Source organism: Sorex araneus, chromosome 2, assembly GCF_027595985.1.
Source record: "Sorex araneus isolate mSorAra2 chromosome 2, mSorAra2.pri, whole genome shotgun sequence".
NCBI classification, from domain to species: domain Eukaryota; kingdom Metazoa; phylum Chordata; class Mammalia; order Eulipotyphla; family Soricidae; genus Sorex; species Sorex araneus.
The window spans coordinates 218,433,241-218,450,743 of NC_073303.1; the positions used below are offsets into that span (position 1 = coordinate 218,433,241).

The window sequence follows — 17,503 nt, forward strand, 5'->3', positions numbered from 1 at the left end:
GCTTGGGAGTCTGAACTAGACAGCCTCTATAAATTGGCGTTGGGCAAGATGGGCTGAGGGAGAGGGTGAGGCCCCAATGTCCCAATCCTGGGGGGCTCCTCAGTATTAAGGAGGGAGAGTGGGCTGGATAGGACTCTAATGTCTTTAGTGGTGATGGTGGGTGGCAGTGAGGGAGTAAGGGAGCAGCTTAGGCTTGATGATCTAGGGAAGTAAAACTCTACCCCTATCGGGGCTGGAGTGATAGCACAGCGGGTAGGGCGTTTGCCTTGCACGCGGGCGACCTGGGTTCGATTCCCAGCATCCCATAGGGTCCCCTGAGCACCACCAGGAGTCATTCCTGAATGCAGAGCCAGGAGTGACCCTTGTGCATCGCCAGGTGTGACCCAAAAAGAAAAAAAACCCCTCTACCCCTATCTTAATTTCATGGGAGGGACCCTGAAGGAATAGTGGTGATTATCTTTGTTTATTCGGGGGTGGGGGGAGGCTCAATGGTTTAATATAAGAGCCCAGTGAAGTACCACACAACTTAGTGGTACTGGGAAACCACCAGAGCCATCTTGGGGTCTCCAGGGATATATCCAGTGGTGTTTAGGGAGTCAGATGTTGCCAGAGATTGAACTCGGGGCCCTGTGCAGGTCAGGGATGTATGCTTGATACCATACTCCATGGCCCTGAGATTACCTTTGAAAGAGAGGTTTGTTTGCAAGTTTCTCCAGGGATCCAACTGATAGAGAAGGCAGAACTTAAATTCTCCTCTGGCCCCTTTGTCTTCCCTTTCATCTGCCCTCTGTTTTCTGCTTTAGCTAAGTTAGGTAGAGAATGCATCTATCTATTTATTTATTTATTTTTTGCTTTTTGGGTTACACCTGGCCATGCACAAGGGTTACTCCTGGCTCTGCACTCAGGAATCACCCCTGTGGTGCACAGGGGGTCATATGGGATGCTGGGAATTGTACCCGGGTCAGCTGCGCGCAAGGCAAATGCCCTACTGGCTGTGTTATCGCTCCAGCCCTGAGAAAGCATCTATCTAAGGCCACATGATGACTCATTTAGTATTACTGGGCTTTCTCCCATGTGTACAGGAGATAAACATGGCATTAATCAATTTCTCCATACCCTTTTTTTTCTTAATCAATCTGTCTTATGCTTGTTTATTTGTCCAGTCTCTTAAGAACCCAGGAGGATACAGGAGTGAATTCTTCTGTGCCCCCAACCATGACAATTCTTGAGCAGAATTTGAGGGGTGTGGAAGGTTCGGAGGGGAACTGCTGCAAGGGAAATAAGTGTGTGTGTGTGTGTGTGTGTGTGTGTGTGTACATATCTGTGTGAAGCGTAGCTATTGAGCTCAAGAAAGACTTGGGGAGAGGCCAGAGCAATTGTATAGTGGGTAGGGCGCTTCCTTGCATGCAGCTGTCCTTGGTTCAATATCTGGCTTCCCATATGGTCCCCTAAGCCTGCCAGGAATGATCCATAAGCACTGCATGGTGTGGCCCAACCTTCCCTTCTGTACACCTCCCCCGAAAAAAACAAAGGTTGGGGGATTTAGGCTGCAGGAGGCAGGTGTGGGCTGGAAAGTTGTGGTGAGGTCTTGTGCATCCATATGCCTGGTTCCTAGCTGGGAGGAGAGGCAGCGGTGGGCTTCCAGAGTTCCCCCACCAAGGGCCCAGCTGCAGGCACTTATTCATTCTGAAGGGGAGCAGAATTTGCCATCCTCAATGTAGGCATCTTATTTGGGTTGACTATTTTTAGCTTCAGACACATCAGAACTCTGAACATCAGACAGAAGTGATCCTTTCGTAGGGAACATGTACATTTATAAGGGAGAACTCCATTTGTTAAGGAGTCTCCTTTATAACAGGAAGAGCATGACTAATTTTCTAGAAACTCTTATCAATGAAGAAGGCAAGGACTTAACTTAATGAAAGAACCTTATCCTGTTTACTGTACTGTTGCCTGATAACCTCCCTTAACTGGCTTTCTCTGTCCCAACATCTTTTATCCTTAGATGAAAATAGTATTCAAGGCAGTCACATGGCCCATTTAGAGGAATTTGCTTTCCTAGGAAGAATATGTATTATCAAAACTTTATTGGGGCTGGAGAAATAGCACAGTGGGTAGGGCGTTTGCCTTGCACGCGGCCAACCGGGGTTCGATTCCCAGCATCCTATATGGTCCACTGAGCACTGCCAGGGGGTTATTCCTGAGTGCAGAGCCAGGAGTAACCCCTATGCGTCGCTGGGTGTGACCCAAAAAGCAAAAACAAAAAAACCCCAAAAACCTCTATTCATTTTCTCCAGCTTATTATTAGAGGGAGGAGAAGTCTCAACCAATCAACTGGATGTACTGAAAGAAAAACTTGGTCAGGGCTAAAGCAGTTAGCTCTGGGAGTCCAGCCTACCAACTTTATCACAAGAAAGAACTTGAGAATAAGTTAGAGAAGTAATGTACAGAGATCAGAGTATTCAAAAAAAGTATAACGTAAGAAACACAGTGTACTGGTGAGCCAACTGTATGAAAACGAACTTGACCCCCCATCTCACACCTTACCACAACTCAATTATAAATGGGTTGAAGACCTCAATATCAGGTGAAGACATGAATTATACTGAGGAAAACATAGGCAGAACCCTTATTGATGTTGAATCTAGAAGCATCATTACCCACTGCCACCGACCAAGCAAACAGAAGCAAAATTAAACAAATGGGACCAGATCAAACTAAAAAGCTTATGCACTGCTAAATAAAGGACAACTAGAATAAAAGGACATCCCCCAAAAAATATTTACATCACTTGTCATCAGAGAAATGCAAATATTTTTCATTAATAAAATAGTTATTATCTCAAACAATAACTGGCAATACATAAAAGAAGAAAAGCAATTGATGCTGGTGTGTATGTATGTGGGGAAAAAGGAACCTTCATCCATTGTTGGTGGGAATGTCAACTGGTTCAATCTCTTTGGAAAATATGAACACTTCTAAAATAACTGAATACTGAGTTTCCATACAACCCAGCAATTCTACTTCTAAGTATCTATTCCAAGGGCCTAAAACCTCTCTTTTTAAAAGATATGTCCACAGCAAGACTATTCATAAGAGTCTAAATTTGGAAACAACCCAAGTGTCCATGAACAGATGACTGGATAAAGAAATTTTTCATCTATAAGAAAAGATAAAAATCACGTTATTTGCCACATGTGAATGTATCTAGAGGGTATCATGCTGAGTGAAACTAGGCTGAAGGAGAGAGACATGTAGAATGATCTCTCTCATATATGTGGTTTAAAGTAACATAGTGGCAAACCCAGGTATATGGGACTTGTGACTGAAAACTCCAAGTTCAAAGGAACCGGGATGGGTGATCTTTGCCCACTTACCCTCACATTTTCGGCAACTTGACAGTCACACCCACAAGTCACCTCTGACTGGCACCAGATAATCTCATCAATGGCCATGATTCAGAGACTGATTGTCCTTCTCTCTCTCGGAAGGGAGCATGAAACGATACTGCCATAGCCATGCTGCCGGGCCCTGCTCCAGACTGTTTTCATTCAGGGCGCCCCGGAGTGGGGCAGGTGAGTCCCCTCCCCACCCCAAGGGACCTAGCCCCAGCAGTCAAAAACCTTCAGAAATCAACCTCTGCCATGCTCATGGCTGCTCTCCACATGCCCGGGCTGAGCCTTACCCACAAATAAGCCTCTCCCTGGACCACGCAGCCAGGCAACATTCCATATTTCATACCAGTCATACTCCAAGAGTAGCGCAACACATTTAATGTGGTTTAAGGTAAAAGGCAACCAATTTTAGAGGGAAATATAGTTTTACAGATATATATATAACGTGTATATATGTATGTGTATATATACACGTATATATGTATATATATAATGTATGTGTATAGCACAGCGGGTGGGACGTTTGCCTTGCACTCGGCTGACCTGGGTTCAATTCCTCTGCCCCTCCCGGAAAGCCCGGCAAGCTACCGAGAGTATCTTGCCACACAGCAGAGCCTGGCAAACTACTCGTGGCACATTCATATGCCAAAAAAAAAACCCAAACAAACCCAGTAACAACAAGTCTCACAATGGAGACATTACTGGTGCCCGCTCAAGCAAATCGATGAACAATGGGATGACAGTGATACAGTGATATATATGCACACAAGAAAAGTGCGCACTCTGGTGGTGGGTGTGGTGTTGGACTAATGCGTGCATAAAACAGTCATTGACAATATTGTAAATTATGGTACCTCAATAAAGATGGGTTAAAAATAAAAAGAAACAGAGTTCAGGGTGAAGCCATAGCGCAAAGGGCCAAATTCATACTTTAAGTGTGGTAGCCCAGGTTAGATCTCTGGTGGCACATGATCCCCTGTGTTCCACTGGTAGTGACCCTGAGCACAGGACCAGGAGTAGACTTCAAGAGCCACTGGATGTGCTCCCAACACACACACACACACACACACACACACACACACACACATTAAAAAAAAATCAACCAGATTGGGGGCTGGAGCGATAGCACAGCGGGTAGGGCATTTGCCCTGCACGGGGCCGACCTGGGTTCGATTCCCAGCATCCCATTTGGCCCCCTGAGCACCACCAGGGATAATTCCTGAGTGCAGAGCCAGGAGTAACCCCTGTGCAGAGCCAGGTGTGACCCAAAAAGCAAAAAAAAAAAAAAAAAAAAAATCAACCAGAGTGCAGGTATAACCCATGGAGATCAGTGTTGTTTATAGGGAAGAAAAACTGGTTCTAAAAGCAAGTCTGCAAGTGCACGTGCTCTGAGCCGGTGTGTAGGCATGTTAGCAGCACTCGCAGTGTCTGGGAAAGACAGTGACTTACTAAGAGTACACACAAGAGAGAGAATAGTGCCCGCTCTGTACAAATTTCTAGGTATAGACTTGGGGTAAATTAATAATGGTGGAATATGCATGAGATTTTAGAAAAGAGGGTCTTATGAGTGATTTCCTAGAGTCAAAGGAAGCATCACTCAGTTTTTTTTTTTTTTTTTTTTTTTTTTGCTTTTTGGGTCACACCTGGCGATGCACAGGGGTTACTCCTGGCTTTGCACTCAGGAATTACCCCTGGCGGTGCTCAGGGGACCATATGGGATGCTGGGATTCGAACCCGGGTTGGCCGTGTGCAAGGCAAACGCCCTACCCGCTGTGCTATCACTCCAGCCCCGCATCACTCAGTTTTAACTATATGATTCTAACTCTTCCTGGGGTTGCCATGGCAATTGTAAACTCATGTCATGAGTTGGTGTGATTTTATTGTGTAAATGAAACATAATGAAATGAAACATAATAAAACTCAGTGTCATCCACTGGTCAGTTAGCCCTCCATATTTAATTCGTTTGGTTCTGACTGGTCTCTGGCCTTATTGTTCTCCAGTCTCCAGCATCTATGAGACATTAATCCCTTTGTTAAAAACATATTATGCTTCTGGACCTTGTATGAGGATTGCAAGGAAAACCTGACTAAATATAGAAAGGGGAGGTGACCAGTGGTGACAGTACAGGACAAGGTACAATAGTTACCAGTCCTTGTACAAACACATAAATGTTTGTTTAAGCGGATAACAGAATGTTGTGGTGGTTAAGCTTTGAAATTGTCTTCGCAAAGTATTTTTTTTCCAAAAGAGGTGAAGTTTTCTGATTCCTTCCCCACCTAAGTCAGTTGTATGCCACATTTACATCGGTCATTCTCCTACCTCAGAAAGGTAAATGGAAAATTTTGCCTCCCCCTACTATAAACGTGTTCGCTCGAGCTGCGTTTATGACATACCCGTCATATGGACCAGGAAACGTGCTCAGAGCCGGTCTGGAGGCAGAACCGCGGACTCCTGCCTCCCGCATGCTCACTGTTCAGTGTAGCTCAATCTTTGTGAACAGGCGATGCAGCTCAAAGGGTTTGGGCTCAAGCTCTGGATGCAGGTGTCCGGCTTAGGAGACCTGAGCGCCACCTTCCCCCCAGCAACACGGGGGAGCCCCCCTCCCCCCTAACTCATCAAATAATCAACCGTGGCCCTTTGGAGAAGAAACTTTTGGAAGTATGAGACCCAGACCAGAAACCAGGAGAACTGGGGGTTGGACAGGGTTTTTCACTTCTTTCCACACCCGGTAGAGACCACCCCCACCCCACCCCACCCCCGATTTAGGGATCCGGCTTCCGCAGAGCCAGGCCAGGGGTGCGAACGCCAGCCGCAAGCCGCGGGCAGCCGGTGTCCTCCCGGCTGGAAGCGCGGGGCCGGAAGCGGGTCGATCGGGGGGTCTCGGAGCCCCGCCGGGGCCGGTTCGGGACTTTCGGGGCTGCTCCGTGCGGGGGTCCAGAGGCCCGCGGGGCGGGGGCTGGGAGTGGGGTTTGCGCTCCAACCCCCCCACCCCGGCGCCAGGCCCGCCGTGGGGGGGCGCTGCCTCCTCCCGGGCGGCTGGGGGCGCTGCGACCGAGCGGCGGGGGGCGCTGCCTCCTCCGGGACGGCGGGGGGCGCTGCGGGCCGGGCGGCGGGGGCGGCCCGGGCCGGCGCGGCGAGCGGCGCGGCGGATGGAGAGTCTGGCCGCGGCCAGCGGCGCCGCCTCCTCGTCGCGCCGGGCACGGCGGGCCGGGGCCTTTGTGTGAGGCGGCGTCGGCGATGGTGCTCGGGCCCCGCGGAGCCGGGTAAGCGCGGCCGGGCCGACGGCCGCCCCCCGGCCGAGCCCCGACCCCCCGCCCCGGCCTTTCGCTCCCTCTCCCCTGCCCGGCCCTGCCGGCGCGACCCGCCGGCCCCGGCCCCGCCGCCCTGCCCTGCCCTGCCCTGCCCCGCGCCGCCCGCCCGCCCGCGCGGCCCCGCGCCCCGCCGCGCCCCGGCCCCCCGGTGTGGGGGGGTCTGCCCGCCGGGCGCGGGAGGGGGGTCGCGAGTGCTCGGCGCCTCCCCGGGATGGAGCACCGGGCGCGATCGCCAGCCCTGCGCCCCGCATTCCGCCCTCCCGGGGAGACCGGGGAGCCGCGGCGTCGCCCGGCGCCTTCTTGGGAGGAAGTTGCGAATCAGCGCGCGCCCCCTCCCGCCTCCCCCCCTACCCCGCGGTCTCCCTTCCCGGGCTCCCCGGACCCCCTGCAGCCAGTTGGGGGGGGGGTCCTGTATGACCACCGGGGCCCGGAGGCGGGAGCGGGGCGGGGGTGTGTGTGTGGGGGGGCGGGTTGCGGCTTGGCTGGTGCCCAAAAATGCGCAGAAGCTTCCAGAGCCCCGGAAAAAGTTGGGAGTTGGAGTGGAGTGGGGTGGGGTGGAGGAAGGGCTGGCGGGGCGAGCGGCAAGCGGGGCCCGGGGGTGGGTCTTCCTGGGCCCCGCAGGACCCCCAGGACCCCAGGAGCGGGAAAAGTGGCCGCGAGGAGCTTTTCGTAATAATCCCCGTGTAATGAGATGCCCCTGGTGGCCGCCCGGCGTGAGCAGCGGGTCCGAGAGGGGTCCAGGGGGCAGGACGCTTGCCTGGGTGAGAGAGGGGTCCAGGGGGCAGGACGCTTGCCTGGGTGACGTTGAAGGCCACAGTTGCCGTCTTTCCTCGGGGTCCTGAGTGCTGTAGCGGCTCCCGCAGCTCTCGGAGGATGGACCAGAGAACTCAGGAAGAGCAAGTGATGTGTGTAGGCACTCAGAGGGCACCGCGATGGCAGGAGAGCCAAGGAGGGAGCTGCTTCCCTCTTCCTCCGCTGTTGCAGTCAAGTACGCATGGAGGGGATCGCGGGATCACTGGATCACTATCATCCCCGTCATCCCCGGATTTGCTGGAGCAGGCACCAGTAACGTCTCTATTGTGAGGCTGGTTGTTACTGTTTTTGGCATATTGAATACGCCACGGGGAGCTTGCCAGGCTCCCCCGTGGGGGCAGGATATTTAGCAGTATGAAGGAAGAGACTATTCTTAGAGATGGATGCTTTGTGTTCAGGAGGTAATTAGGACAGTTTTTTTTTTTTTTGGGGGGGGTGGTATTGGGACCACACCCAGCGGTGCTCAGGGCTTATTTCTGGCTCTGTCCCCTACTTTATTTGGGGGACCATACCTGGTACCAGGAACAGAACCTTAGTCGTCTTGTGCAAAGCAAACACCTGACCCACTTGTACTGTGGCTACACCCAGTAATTAGGAAGTGAATAGAATTGGAGCCACTCTGCTGATGAAGTTTGAGACTGTGTATGAAAGGGGCCTGTGGCAGCAGCCTCTGTCCAGGCAGGGCCCTTAGCTACTCTCCCTGCCACTTTTTTTTTTGGGGGGGGTGGGCGGGTGTCACATCTCACACCCTGGCTCTGTACTCAAGTAGCCGTAGATAGCACTGGAGATTGAACTGGGGTTGTCTGCATGCAGGGCAAAGTGCTTTAACCCCTGTCCAGTCTCCCTGGTCCTCATTTGTAAACCGTGATTTACCAAGTTGTTCATGATATAGTTGTTTCAGGTATTAAATGTCTCAACACCGGTCCCACAGGTGTGCCCTACCGTCCGCCAGTGTCCCCAGATTCCCACCCACCACTCCAGCCTGCCCCCTTGCAGGCGCGAATACAGTTACTTCATATTGTTACAACACAAAGGCAGATGGAATTATCAAAACTCAGAGCAGTATGAGTTCATTTGTGATAATTATCTTATACAATGATGCTGCTAAAGTCACTGTCTGAGGACCTGCTGTGCTGATGAGTGCTTGACTGAGTCTTCTGTGCCATTTAGGTTCGCTGGGCTTGGTGATGGTTGTCTAAGCAACTTTCTAATCACATTTGCTGCCATTCTACTGGGCTCTCAATATTCGGAAATTTTGAGGTGTCTGACTACATTCCTGGAGCTAAAGATCTGGAACTATTTGGTGGCTTGGCAGTTTGATGAGGTTCATTGTGAAGCTGGGTCATTTTTCTGTGTTGGAGGGTGTCACGGGATGGCTTTGGGTGCTGTGTCTCCGGGCAGAAAGGGGAATCTGGCCCTCCCCATTCTGAAATGGGCCCAGAGTGCTCCTCTCGGACCAGTCCACCTGGGCAGATTACGCAGTATCATATTCTTTTGGATATGTGACACTGGGCTGTTTCTCTGCCCACTTTGCTGCCCACACGATGGTGGGTATGGGTGTGGTTGCTGGGTTTTCTGGCGTGGGGGGATTTTGCCACCCCCCAATCTGAGAATACTTTAGAGGATTCTCAGCCTGTAGACGGGTCTCACCTAGAATGATTCAGGTGTGTATCAGTTTTTTTGAAATTAGACTTATTGCTGGGTTGTTTCTGTGTAGGAGGGTGTCGGGCCGGCTTTAGGCTGCTGTGCCCTCAGGTAGAAGGGGGAGTCTGCCCGTCTCCACTCTGAGAAGGCCCCAGAGCAACGCCTGGACCAGTCTGCCTGGGGAGATAGACCAGCAGTCTCCTTGGGAAGCAGTTTCATGGTCTTTTGGAAACTTAAACTTTCACTGACTCTTAACTACTCAGGTATACATTGCTCTTGGTGCTTTCGGATTTTGTCTTTTTGACGATTTGGATGTTTACATACGCATGTTCATGAGTTTATGGCCAAGAGACTTCCTGGCAGTCCTTACCCCCAGCCAAATGGAACCGCGTTTCCTGTTCCTTCAGTCCCGCTCTCCACCCGGGTTTGGAAACGTTGAGTCTGGGGGTATCTTCTCACGTGGAGCGCCTCCCTCTCAGGGCTGTGCTTGGCCACCTAATTTTCTCTCTTGCCGTCCACAGATGAACTGTGCTGATTAGGAGGCAACTTCCTAGAAGCTGCTAAAATGGGCATGAGGATCAAGCTGCAAAGCACCAACCACCCCAACAACCTGCTGAAAGAACTCAACAAGTGCCGGCTGTCGGAGACCATGTGCGATGTCACCATCGTGGTGGGGAGCCGGTCCTTCCCGGCCCACAAGGCCGTCCTGGCGTGCGCAGCCGGCTACTTCCAGAACCTCTTTCTCAACACGGGGCTTGATGCTGCCCGGACCTACGTGGTGGACTTCATCACCCCTGCTAACTTCGAGAAGATTCTGAGCTTCGTGTACACCTCCGAGCTCTTCACAGACCTGATCAACGTCGGCGTCATTTACGAGGTGGCCGAGCGCCTGGGGATGGAGGACCTCCTCCAGGCCTGTCACGCCACCTTTCCCGACCTGGAGAACACCGCCGTTGCCAAACCCCTGAGCGGCACCAGTGACAGCCACTCCAGTGCGCTGAACTGTGGCTCGGTAGAACCCGCTCATACCCTTGCAGAACTCCGTGGTAGCGGGGAGCACTTCGCCCCGGATAGGAGCTACGTGTTGTCCGGCGATGCCGGAGGAAACTATAAAGAGGAAGAGAGAAGTGGCACCGGTGACACTAACCACAGCTTGTCTCTGCCGCAGCAGCCGCTGCCCCCAAAGACAGAAGATCACGATACGCCGGCTTCGTTCGCGTCCCTTCCTAGCGTGGGGCCACAGGCAGTCCTCAGCACGGTCAGTCTGGGCATCCAGACCAGCACAGGCGCCTGCCTGCCGTTCAAGGTGCAGAGCAACGGCGACTTCAGTAAAAACAGCTGCTTCATGTCCGACAGCGCCATCGACATTACCACGGGGGCCAACTCCTGCCTGAGCAATAGCGACTCCTCGAAAGACCCGGGCTTTGGTCAGGTGGACGAGCTCCAGCTGGAGGATCTGGGGGATGACGACTTGCAGTTTGAAGACCCCGCTGAGGAAATCGGCGCCGCCGAGGAGGTCATTGAGCTGAGCGACGATAGTGAAGACGAGCTGACTTTCGGAGAAAACGACAACCGAGAGAACAAGGCCATGCCCTGCCAGGTGTGTAAGAAAGTCCTGGAGCCCAACATTCAGCTGATCCGGCAGCACGCGCGGGACCACGTGGACTTGCTGACAGGCAACTGTAAGGTGTGTGAGACCCACTTCCAGGACCGCAACTCTCGGGTGACCCACGTTCTGTCCCACATTGGTATTTTCCTCTTCTCCTGCGACATGTGTGAGACCAAGTTCTTTACCCAGTGGCAGCTCACCCTCCACCGCCGGGACGGAATATTCGAGAACAATATCATTGTCCACCCCAACGACCCCCTGCCCGGGAAGCTTAGTTTGTTTTCTGGGGCGTCCTCCCCAGAGTTGAAATGTGCCACCTGTGGGAAGGCATTGGCCAAAGATTTCCATGTGGTCCGGGGCCACATCCTCGAACACCTGAACTTGAAGGGCCAGGCCTGCAGCGTCTGTGACCAGCGCCACCTCAACCTCTGCAGCCTCATGTGGCACACGCTCTCACACCTCGGCGTTTCGGTGTTCTCCTGCTCCGTCTGCGCGAACAGCTTTGTGGATTGGCATCTCCTGGAGAAGCACATGGCCGTGCACCAAAGCCTGGAGGATGCCCTGTTCCGCTGCCACCTGTGTGGCCAGAGCTATAAGTCGGAGGCGGCCTATCGCTACCACGTCAGCCAGCACAAATGCAACAGTGGCCTTGAGGTGCGGCCGGGCGTGGGGCTCCAGCACCCCGCTCTCCAGAAGCGCAAGCTGCCCGCCGAGGAGTTCCTGAGCGAGGAGCTGGCTCTGCAGGGCCAACCCGGGAACAGCAAGTATAGCTGCAAGGTCTGTGGGAAAAGGTTTGCCCACACAAGCGAATTTAACTACCACCGGCGGATCCACACGGGCGAGAAGCCGTACCAATGTAAGGTGTGCCACAAGTTCTTTCGAGGCCGCTCGACCATCAAGTGCCACCTGAAGACACACTCGGGGGCTCTCATGTACCGCTGCACGGTCTGCGGCCACTACAGCTCCACCCTTAACCTCATGAGCAAACATGTCGCTGTGCACAAAGGCAGCCTCCCGCCCGACTTCACCATCGAGCAGACCTTCATGTACATTATCCATTCCAAAGAGGCAGAAAAAAACCCGGAGAGCTGACTGGGTCCCAACAGAGACCGGGGAACTCCCAGGAGGGAGCCTGGACGTTGATTTGCTAATGGCTGTTGGTCCCTCACCAGCCGGTTACAGTTTTGCCTTGCTAGGAATTCGGTTCTGTCGTGTGTAAAGGAAGAAGAAAGAGCACATAAGCTGTCACTGTTCTTGAGAAGCAATGGACCTATCATGTTTACCTCCTTATTCTCGCCCACGAAGGGCTTTTTTTTTTTTTTTCTCTTTTGAGGCAAATACTGGGGTCTTGTTAGGCATTTGGTGTCAACTAGATCCCCTTTCCCAGCCTCTTGAGTTTTAGTTTACTGATAGGTTTTATGCTGCTAAGATGCCAACCAACAGCCTCACTGAATAGAGGAGGTGGAGAGAGGTTTTCTCTGTGGGTACTTCTGCCAGACTTCAACTGGGACAGCCAGCTCTTGGGAGCATGTTGGGAATATGGTCATTCAGAGACAGATCAACAGGGCCCAATGGTCACTAGTCCTTACCACAGAAAAGGCAGGAGGGTCGGAGGAGTCTGCCTGTTCCACAGTTTTAACCTGCTGATGGAAAGTAGAATATTTTGACAGCTACAGCCCAACTGAGGACAAAGCTTTCTATCTAGGTCACAAAGCTCTGGGCATGAGTCCTTACCAGCCAGAAGAGCTGTCCTGCAGTGCTACCAGAACTGGTGGCCTGGATGGGCGGGAAGGGAGCTCTTTTCTCCTCATTTCCAAAGAAAAACTTTTATAGAATGATGCCCAGGACACGAGGTCATCTTTGTGAGGCAGAGAGGACAGGGAGCCACTTTGATAGAGTCATTTGTCATTCTGGCCATCTCTGTTGACCTTGCGTTTTCAGATGGGGAGGCGGGGATGTCTGCTAGCAGCCTTGCCTTAATTCAGATCCCGTCTCACAGATGTGTTTGACCTCTCGTGTAGATGAGAAGATTCCAGGAGGTGGTGGAATGGGGGACTGTGATCCTTTCAGGATTTAAAGCACCCGAGTAATTGGCGTATAGCAGGTTGCGCAGTAATCTGTTTATTCGAACCGGGCTTTTGTAGCTCTCTATTGACCTGCTGGAATTAATTTAATCGTGGCATCTCCACCAGGGGGCACTCTTACACAGCAGCTGATTTGGGCCCTCACTAGGTGAGTAGGGAACTTGACTCAGACCAGGTGGATGGTTGGCTCTTGGTTGGCTTTTGAGGGGGGGAGGGGGCTTGCCCAAAGAAGGCTTGAGGGAGAGGGCCCTCAGATTTTGCATACTCACAAGGTGGCACCTCAGGACCTCATACTACCTCATTTTGCTCAAGTGAGCTCTGGGAGTTCCTGGTCTTGGCCCTGAACTACCTGGGGGGGCTGGACTCGGCGGCGCCCGGGCTGGTTCACAAGCAGGTGGTTTTAATGAACCCACAAAGCCTTTTTGGATGTTAATATTTATTTATTTTTGTTTTCGTATACATACTATCCAGCATCTCTTGGGTAAGAGATTTCAGGAAAACGAGTCCTCCCTAGTGGGTAGGCGTATTCCAGGGGATGGTCCTGGCCAGAGACTTGGGAAGCAGAGTTGCATGAGGGGAGAATGTGCCAAGCTTTAAAGAAGCAAATTCTTTTTTTTTTTCGGAGTCTCTTGCAGAACAGACCCAAGGAATTCTTTAAGCAAATGGATTTAAGCTCTAGGAAGTTGAGCTTATTAAGTCCCTTGTTAAATTCCTAAGCCTTTTTGTCCCTGTTCCCTCTGGGATGGAGTAGGTTGGGGACTGGGTGGTTGAGGGGGGTCAGATCACACAGAAGTCCTCTTGGCTCAAGTCCTCATCCTTCCTAATCTTGGGAAGCTGAATGCAGACATCCAGGTGAAGCAAAACTCCATCTTCGCTGGACCTGCTGCCCCTTCCCTAGCTCTCCACTTGAGGTACATGGCTTTGTTGGGGTGACGGTTACCTGAAAACTTAGATGAGTGGCCACCAGATGGTTTCATCATTAAAACCCAACCCTTGGGGGCCAGAGATGGCGTAGTAGGTAGGGCATTTGCCTTGCATGCCGCTGACCCTGTTTAGCTCCTTGGCACTGCATATGGTCCCCTGACCCTCAACCAGGAGTGAGTCCTGAACACAGCCAGGAGTAAACACTAAGCACCTCAAAATGTGGCCCAGTAACCAAAGCAAAACAAAACACCCAGCTTGTTAAATAAATATTCCTTTGGGATATTCTTGTCAAAGCAATGCTGAGACTTCTCATCCACGATTAGCTTCTCCACTTCTGACGTGACGTACTAAGCTTTGCAAGGCTAAGGACTGACTTTTGAATGCCTTTGAGAATGCTGAAACTTGCAGCTGGCCAGGTGGCTGAGACGGGCTCAGTAAGCTAGGGCGACCTTTTTCCTATGCAGATGGCTTCGTGACGCTGGGTAATATGTATACTTAACTTGAAACTGTGAAATTTTCCCTTTTTTTGCCAGTAAACCAAAAAAGCAATCCTTGATACGTTGCCCTGTAACACTAAACACATAACTGCACCCCCTGATCTCTCCCTGAGGCCTCGTGTTTGATCAGGAGGCCCAGTAGGTCCCAGACATGTAGCAGGGTCAGTAGCTCAAGACGCTCATTGTCTAAACCCTGTTCCTCTCTTTGTTCCCCATAGTCACACCCGGACACTTACTCGTTCCCTGTCTCTGCATCCAGCTTTCCTCCTCAATTGCTTTACTTGAAACACGTTGCTGTTACATTGTGGCTGAGGGTGCTCTAAAGTACCTGATGGAATATATTTGTCTGATACTAAGTTTTAAGTTTTTTTTCAGTCTGTTCATTTGCTTTTGTTGTTGGCTATTCCGGGAGCCAGGTTTAGAACGGTCCCTTGCTAGGCTGTTTTGAGGTTCCCTTTCATCCTTGAATATCTCATTTTCAGTTCCCTCCCTCCCCCTCGCCTCTTTTGTACTCAGGACTGGCTACGTAATTTATAGAGCCCCTTTAAGAATTAGTAAGAATTCCAAGATGCCAACTGTAGAGCATTAAGCCAAGCATGAGATAACTCCCAGCCTGTTTATTAAGGGAGAAGGTAATACTTTCATGGCACAGACAGACAGCAGACACTACATGTGACCAGAGGAGGGAATCATTGTCTCGGACGTCTCGAACCCTATTTCGCCGGGTGCTCCTGGGATCACCGAGGCAACAGCACCCTGGGAAGCTCTGCTCTACCACGGTATTTGGTTCTAAGTTTTAAGACTCGGTGGAGTTCATTGTTAGTTGGAAAGGAAGTAGGTGGGGAGTAGGAGTCCAGACCAGGTGACCCCCCCAAAAAAAGTAGGAAATGGGGTAAAAATTCTTTTTGACTTTCGATCTATCAGAGCCCATTTGTCTCGGGGCATTTGGGCCTAATACCTGTGCTCCAGTCAGGTTTTTGCTACTGATGACTTTTTTATTTTTCCCTTCTCTCTCTTGATTTCTATGCTCTGATCCCCAGCTCACTCCACTTTTGGAAGTGAATTTAAAATCGTTTGTAGGTGGACACTGCTTTTTTTTTTTTGCCTAGGGATTGGCTGTGTGGGGGTCTGTGCTCACCAGGTGCTCCTCAGCCCTGCCCTGAAGGAGCCCCAAAGCAGGGCACACAGCGTTCTGTTCAGTGTGACACTCATGAAGTCTTCTCCGAGTGAGATGAACCTTTCGGTTTGGATTATTTAACACCCCTCACCCTCCTTGCCCACCTCTACTAGCTAAAGTCTAGTATGGAACCGAGAAGAGTCGTTGACTTCTAAGAACTTCCATTAAATTAAGTACTGACCTCCTAATATTTAAGTGTTTACTATCTATTGCTGTAAAGTTTTGTATATTTTGTAAACTTTTTTCCCAAATAGTAGATGTCTAAAATCGTACATCTGATTCTTTTATATTCCATTGTTCGGCACAAAGTGTGGTTTTTATTTAGAATAAAAAAAAAGGAAATTTGAAAATGGAGTTTGTTTCCTACTGACCATGAACACGCACACCCCTGAGTTCAGAGCGTCTGGGCCAACCACCTTTTCACCTGTAGCAGCTTGGCGGAGGAAGACGCCTGGCAGGTCGCATATTTTCCTTTCCTGTGCCTGGAATTCCCCAGGGTTGACTTGTTGACCTGCTTTTAGTGGGGAGTTAAGCCAGGGACCCAGCCTCTTCAGGAGGAAACATGAGAGCAGAGAAACTACGCTGATATCTCGTTGGACTAGATAATGCTGAGTTCAGGGTTTGGCCACTGCCATTGAATTTCCTGTGACAACCTAGGTCTTAGTGGAAGAGACAGAGGTAAACAGGAGGCCGAGGCCTGGTATAATTTTAATAAACACACACACCCTCCCTACCGGGAAGAATGTGGGTGTCTAGAAATTAGGTTATGATACCATCCATGTGTTCTCTGCCCATGGCCCTGAAGAGAGCGGGCTGGCTGCTGTCAGCAGGACCAGGGCCTCACCCTCGCCCTAAGGAAGTTCTCATGTTTGGAGGGTAATAACTGGTTACCAGGGGCTGGAGTGATAGCACAGCGGGTAGGGCATTTGCCTTGCACTCGGCTGACCTGGGTTCGAATCCCAGCATCCCAAATGGTCCCCTGAGCACCGCCAGGGGTGATTCCTGAGTGCAGAGCCAGGAGTGACCCCTGAGCACTGCCAGGAGTGATTCCTGAGTGCATGAGCCAGGAGTGACCCCTGTGCATCGCCGGGTGTGACCCAAAAAGAAAAAAAAAAGTAACTGGTTACCAGAGTGAATCTGATGTGAGAGGAGCAAGGTCTCGGGGGAACTAATCTCTGAGTTAAGCTAGGATATGACAGGCATGTGTAATTGGGGTATGGAGCCCGTGGAGGTAGAAATACCAGTATCAAATCTTAACTTGGTTTTTATTTATTTATTTTTGCTTTTTGGGTCACACCCGGTGATGCTCAGGGGTTACTCCTGGCTCTGCACTCAGGAATTACACCTGGTGGTGCTCAGGGGACCCTATGGGATGCTGGGAGTCGAACCCGGGTCGGCCGCATGCAAGGCAAATGCCCTCCCCGCTGTGCTATTGCTCCAGCCCCTTAACTAAGTATTTATATGGGTGCAAGGGAGGAATGCCTTTGTGATTTCTTTCTTTCTGCTTGGTTAGGTTAATCCTTCAATCCCAAATCACAACCCAGATTCCCTGGTTGAAAATTCAGCCGTTTTCTCTCTGCCACCTAGCAGCTGTTTGCGTAAGACCCTTTTAGGTCTGGGCTCTGAGCTGGGGAATTGGGGATAAAGGTTTCTGTCCTTGTCCCTGGCCCACAGGGACACAGCTGCCCCTAGGGCACATGTCAAATGCATCTGGCAAATCGTTTCATGTTTCTCAGAGCACTCGAGGCCAGAGAACCAGAGCAGCCCTTCCAAGCTAAACATTCCACACAAACCCCGGGACAGGACAGAGCCTCCAGGGATTATGGCCTCCAACCCGCTACTCTCACAGGCAGCGCTGAGGCTTGTAACCGGAGGGCAGCCTGGGACTCATGTGTTTACTTCAGTTTTCCTTCACGGACCTGGTCCTGGTTGCCTAAACCGTTGTATTACCATTTTCAAAAAGATCTGCTGTTGACAATATTTCTTTTCCTATTGATCGGGCAGGTGATTTTCTTTTTTTTTTTGGGGGGGTGCTCCCAAGTAGTGCT

General features: G+C 51.3%; 1 protein-coding gene across 1 annotated transcript; it reads left to right on the plus strand.

Annotated features, from left to right (window-relative positions):
- The first annotated feature begins 6,521 nt into the window (after positions 1–6,521).
- Positions 6,522–16,168, plus strand: ZBTB39 (zinc finger and BTB domain containing 39). Its single transcript, XM_055128610.1, has 2 exons — positions 6,522–6,659; positions 9,686–16,168. Exon 2 carries the CDS (start codon positions 9,730–9,732, stop codon positions 11,863–11,865), a length of 2,136 nt encoding a protein of 711 aa, XP_054984585.1. The 5' UTR covers positions 6,522–6,659; positions 9,686–9,729; the 3' UTR covers positions 11,866–16,168.
- Positions 16,169–17,503: the final 1,335 nt, after the last annotated feature.

What these genes read in the sequence shown, in the direction of transcription:
- ZBTB39 (XM_055128610.1), top strand. Translation starts at nt 9,730, where the DNA reads ATGGGCATGAGGATCAAGCTGCAAAGCACCAACCACCCCAACAACCTG.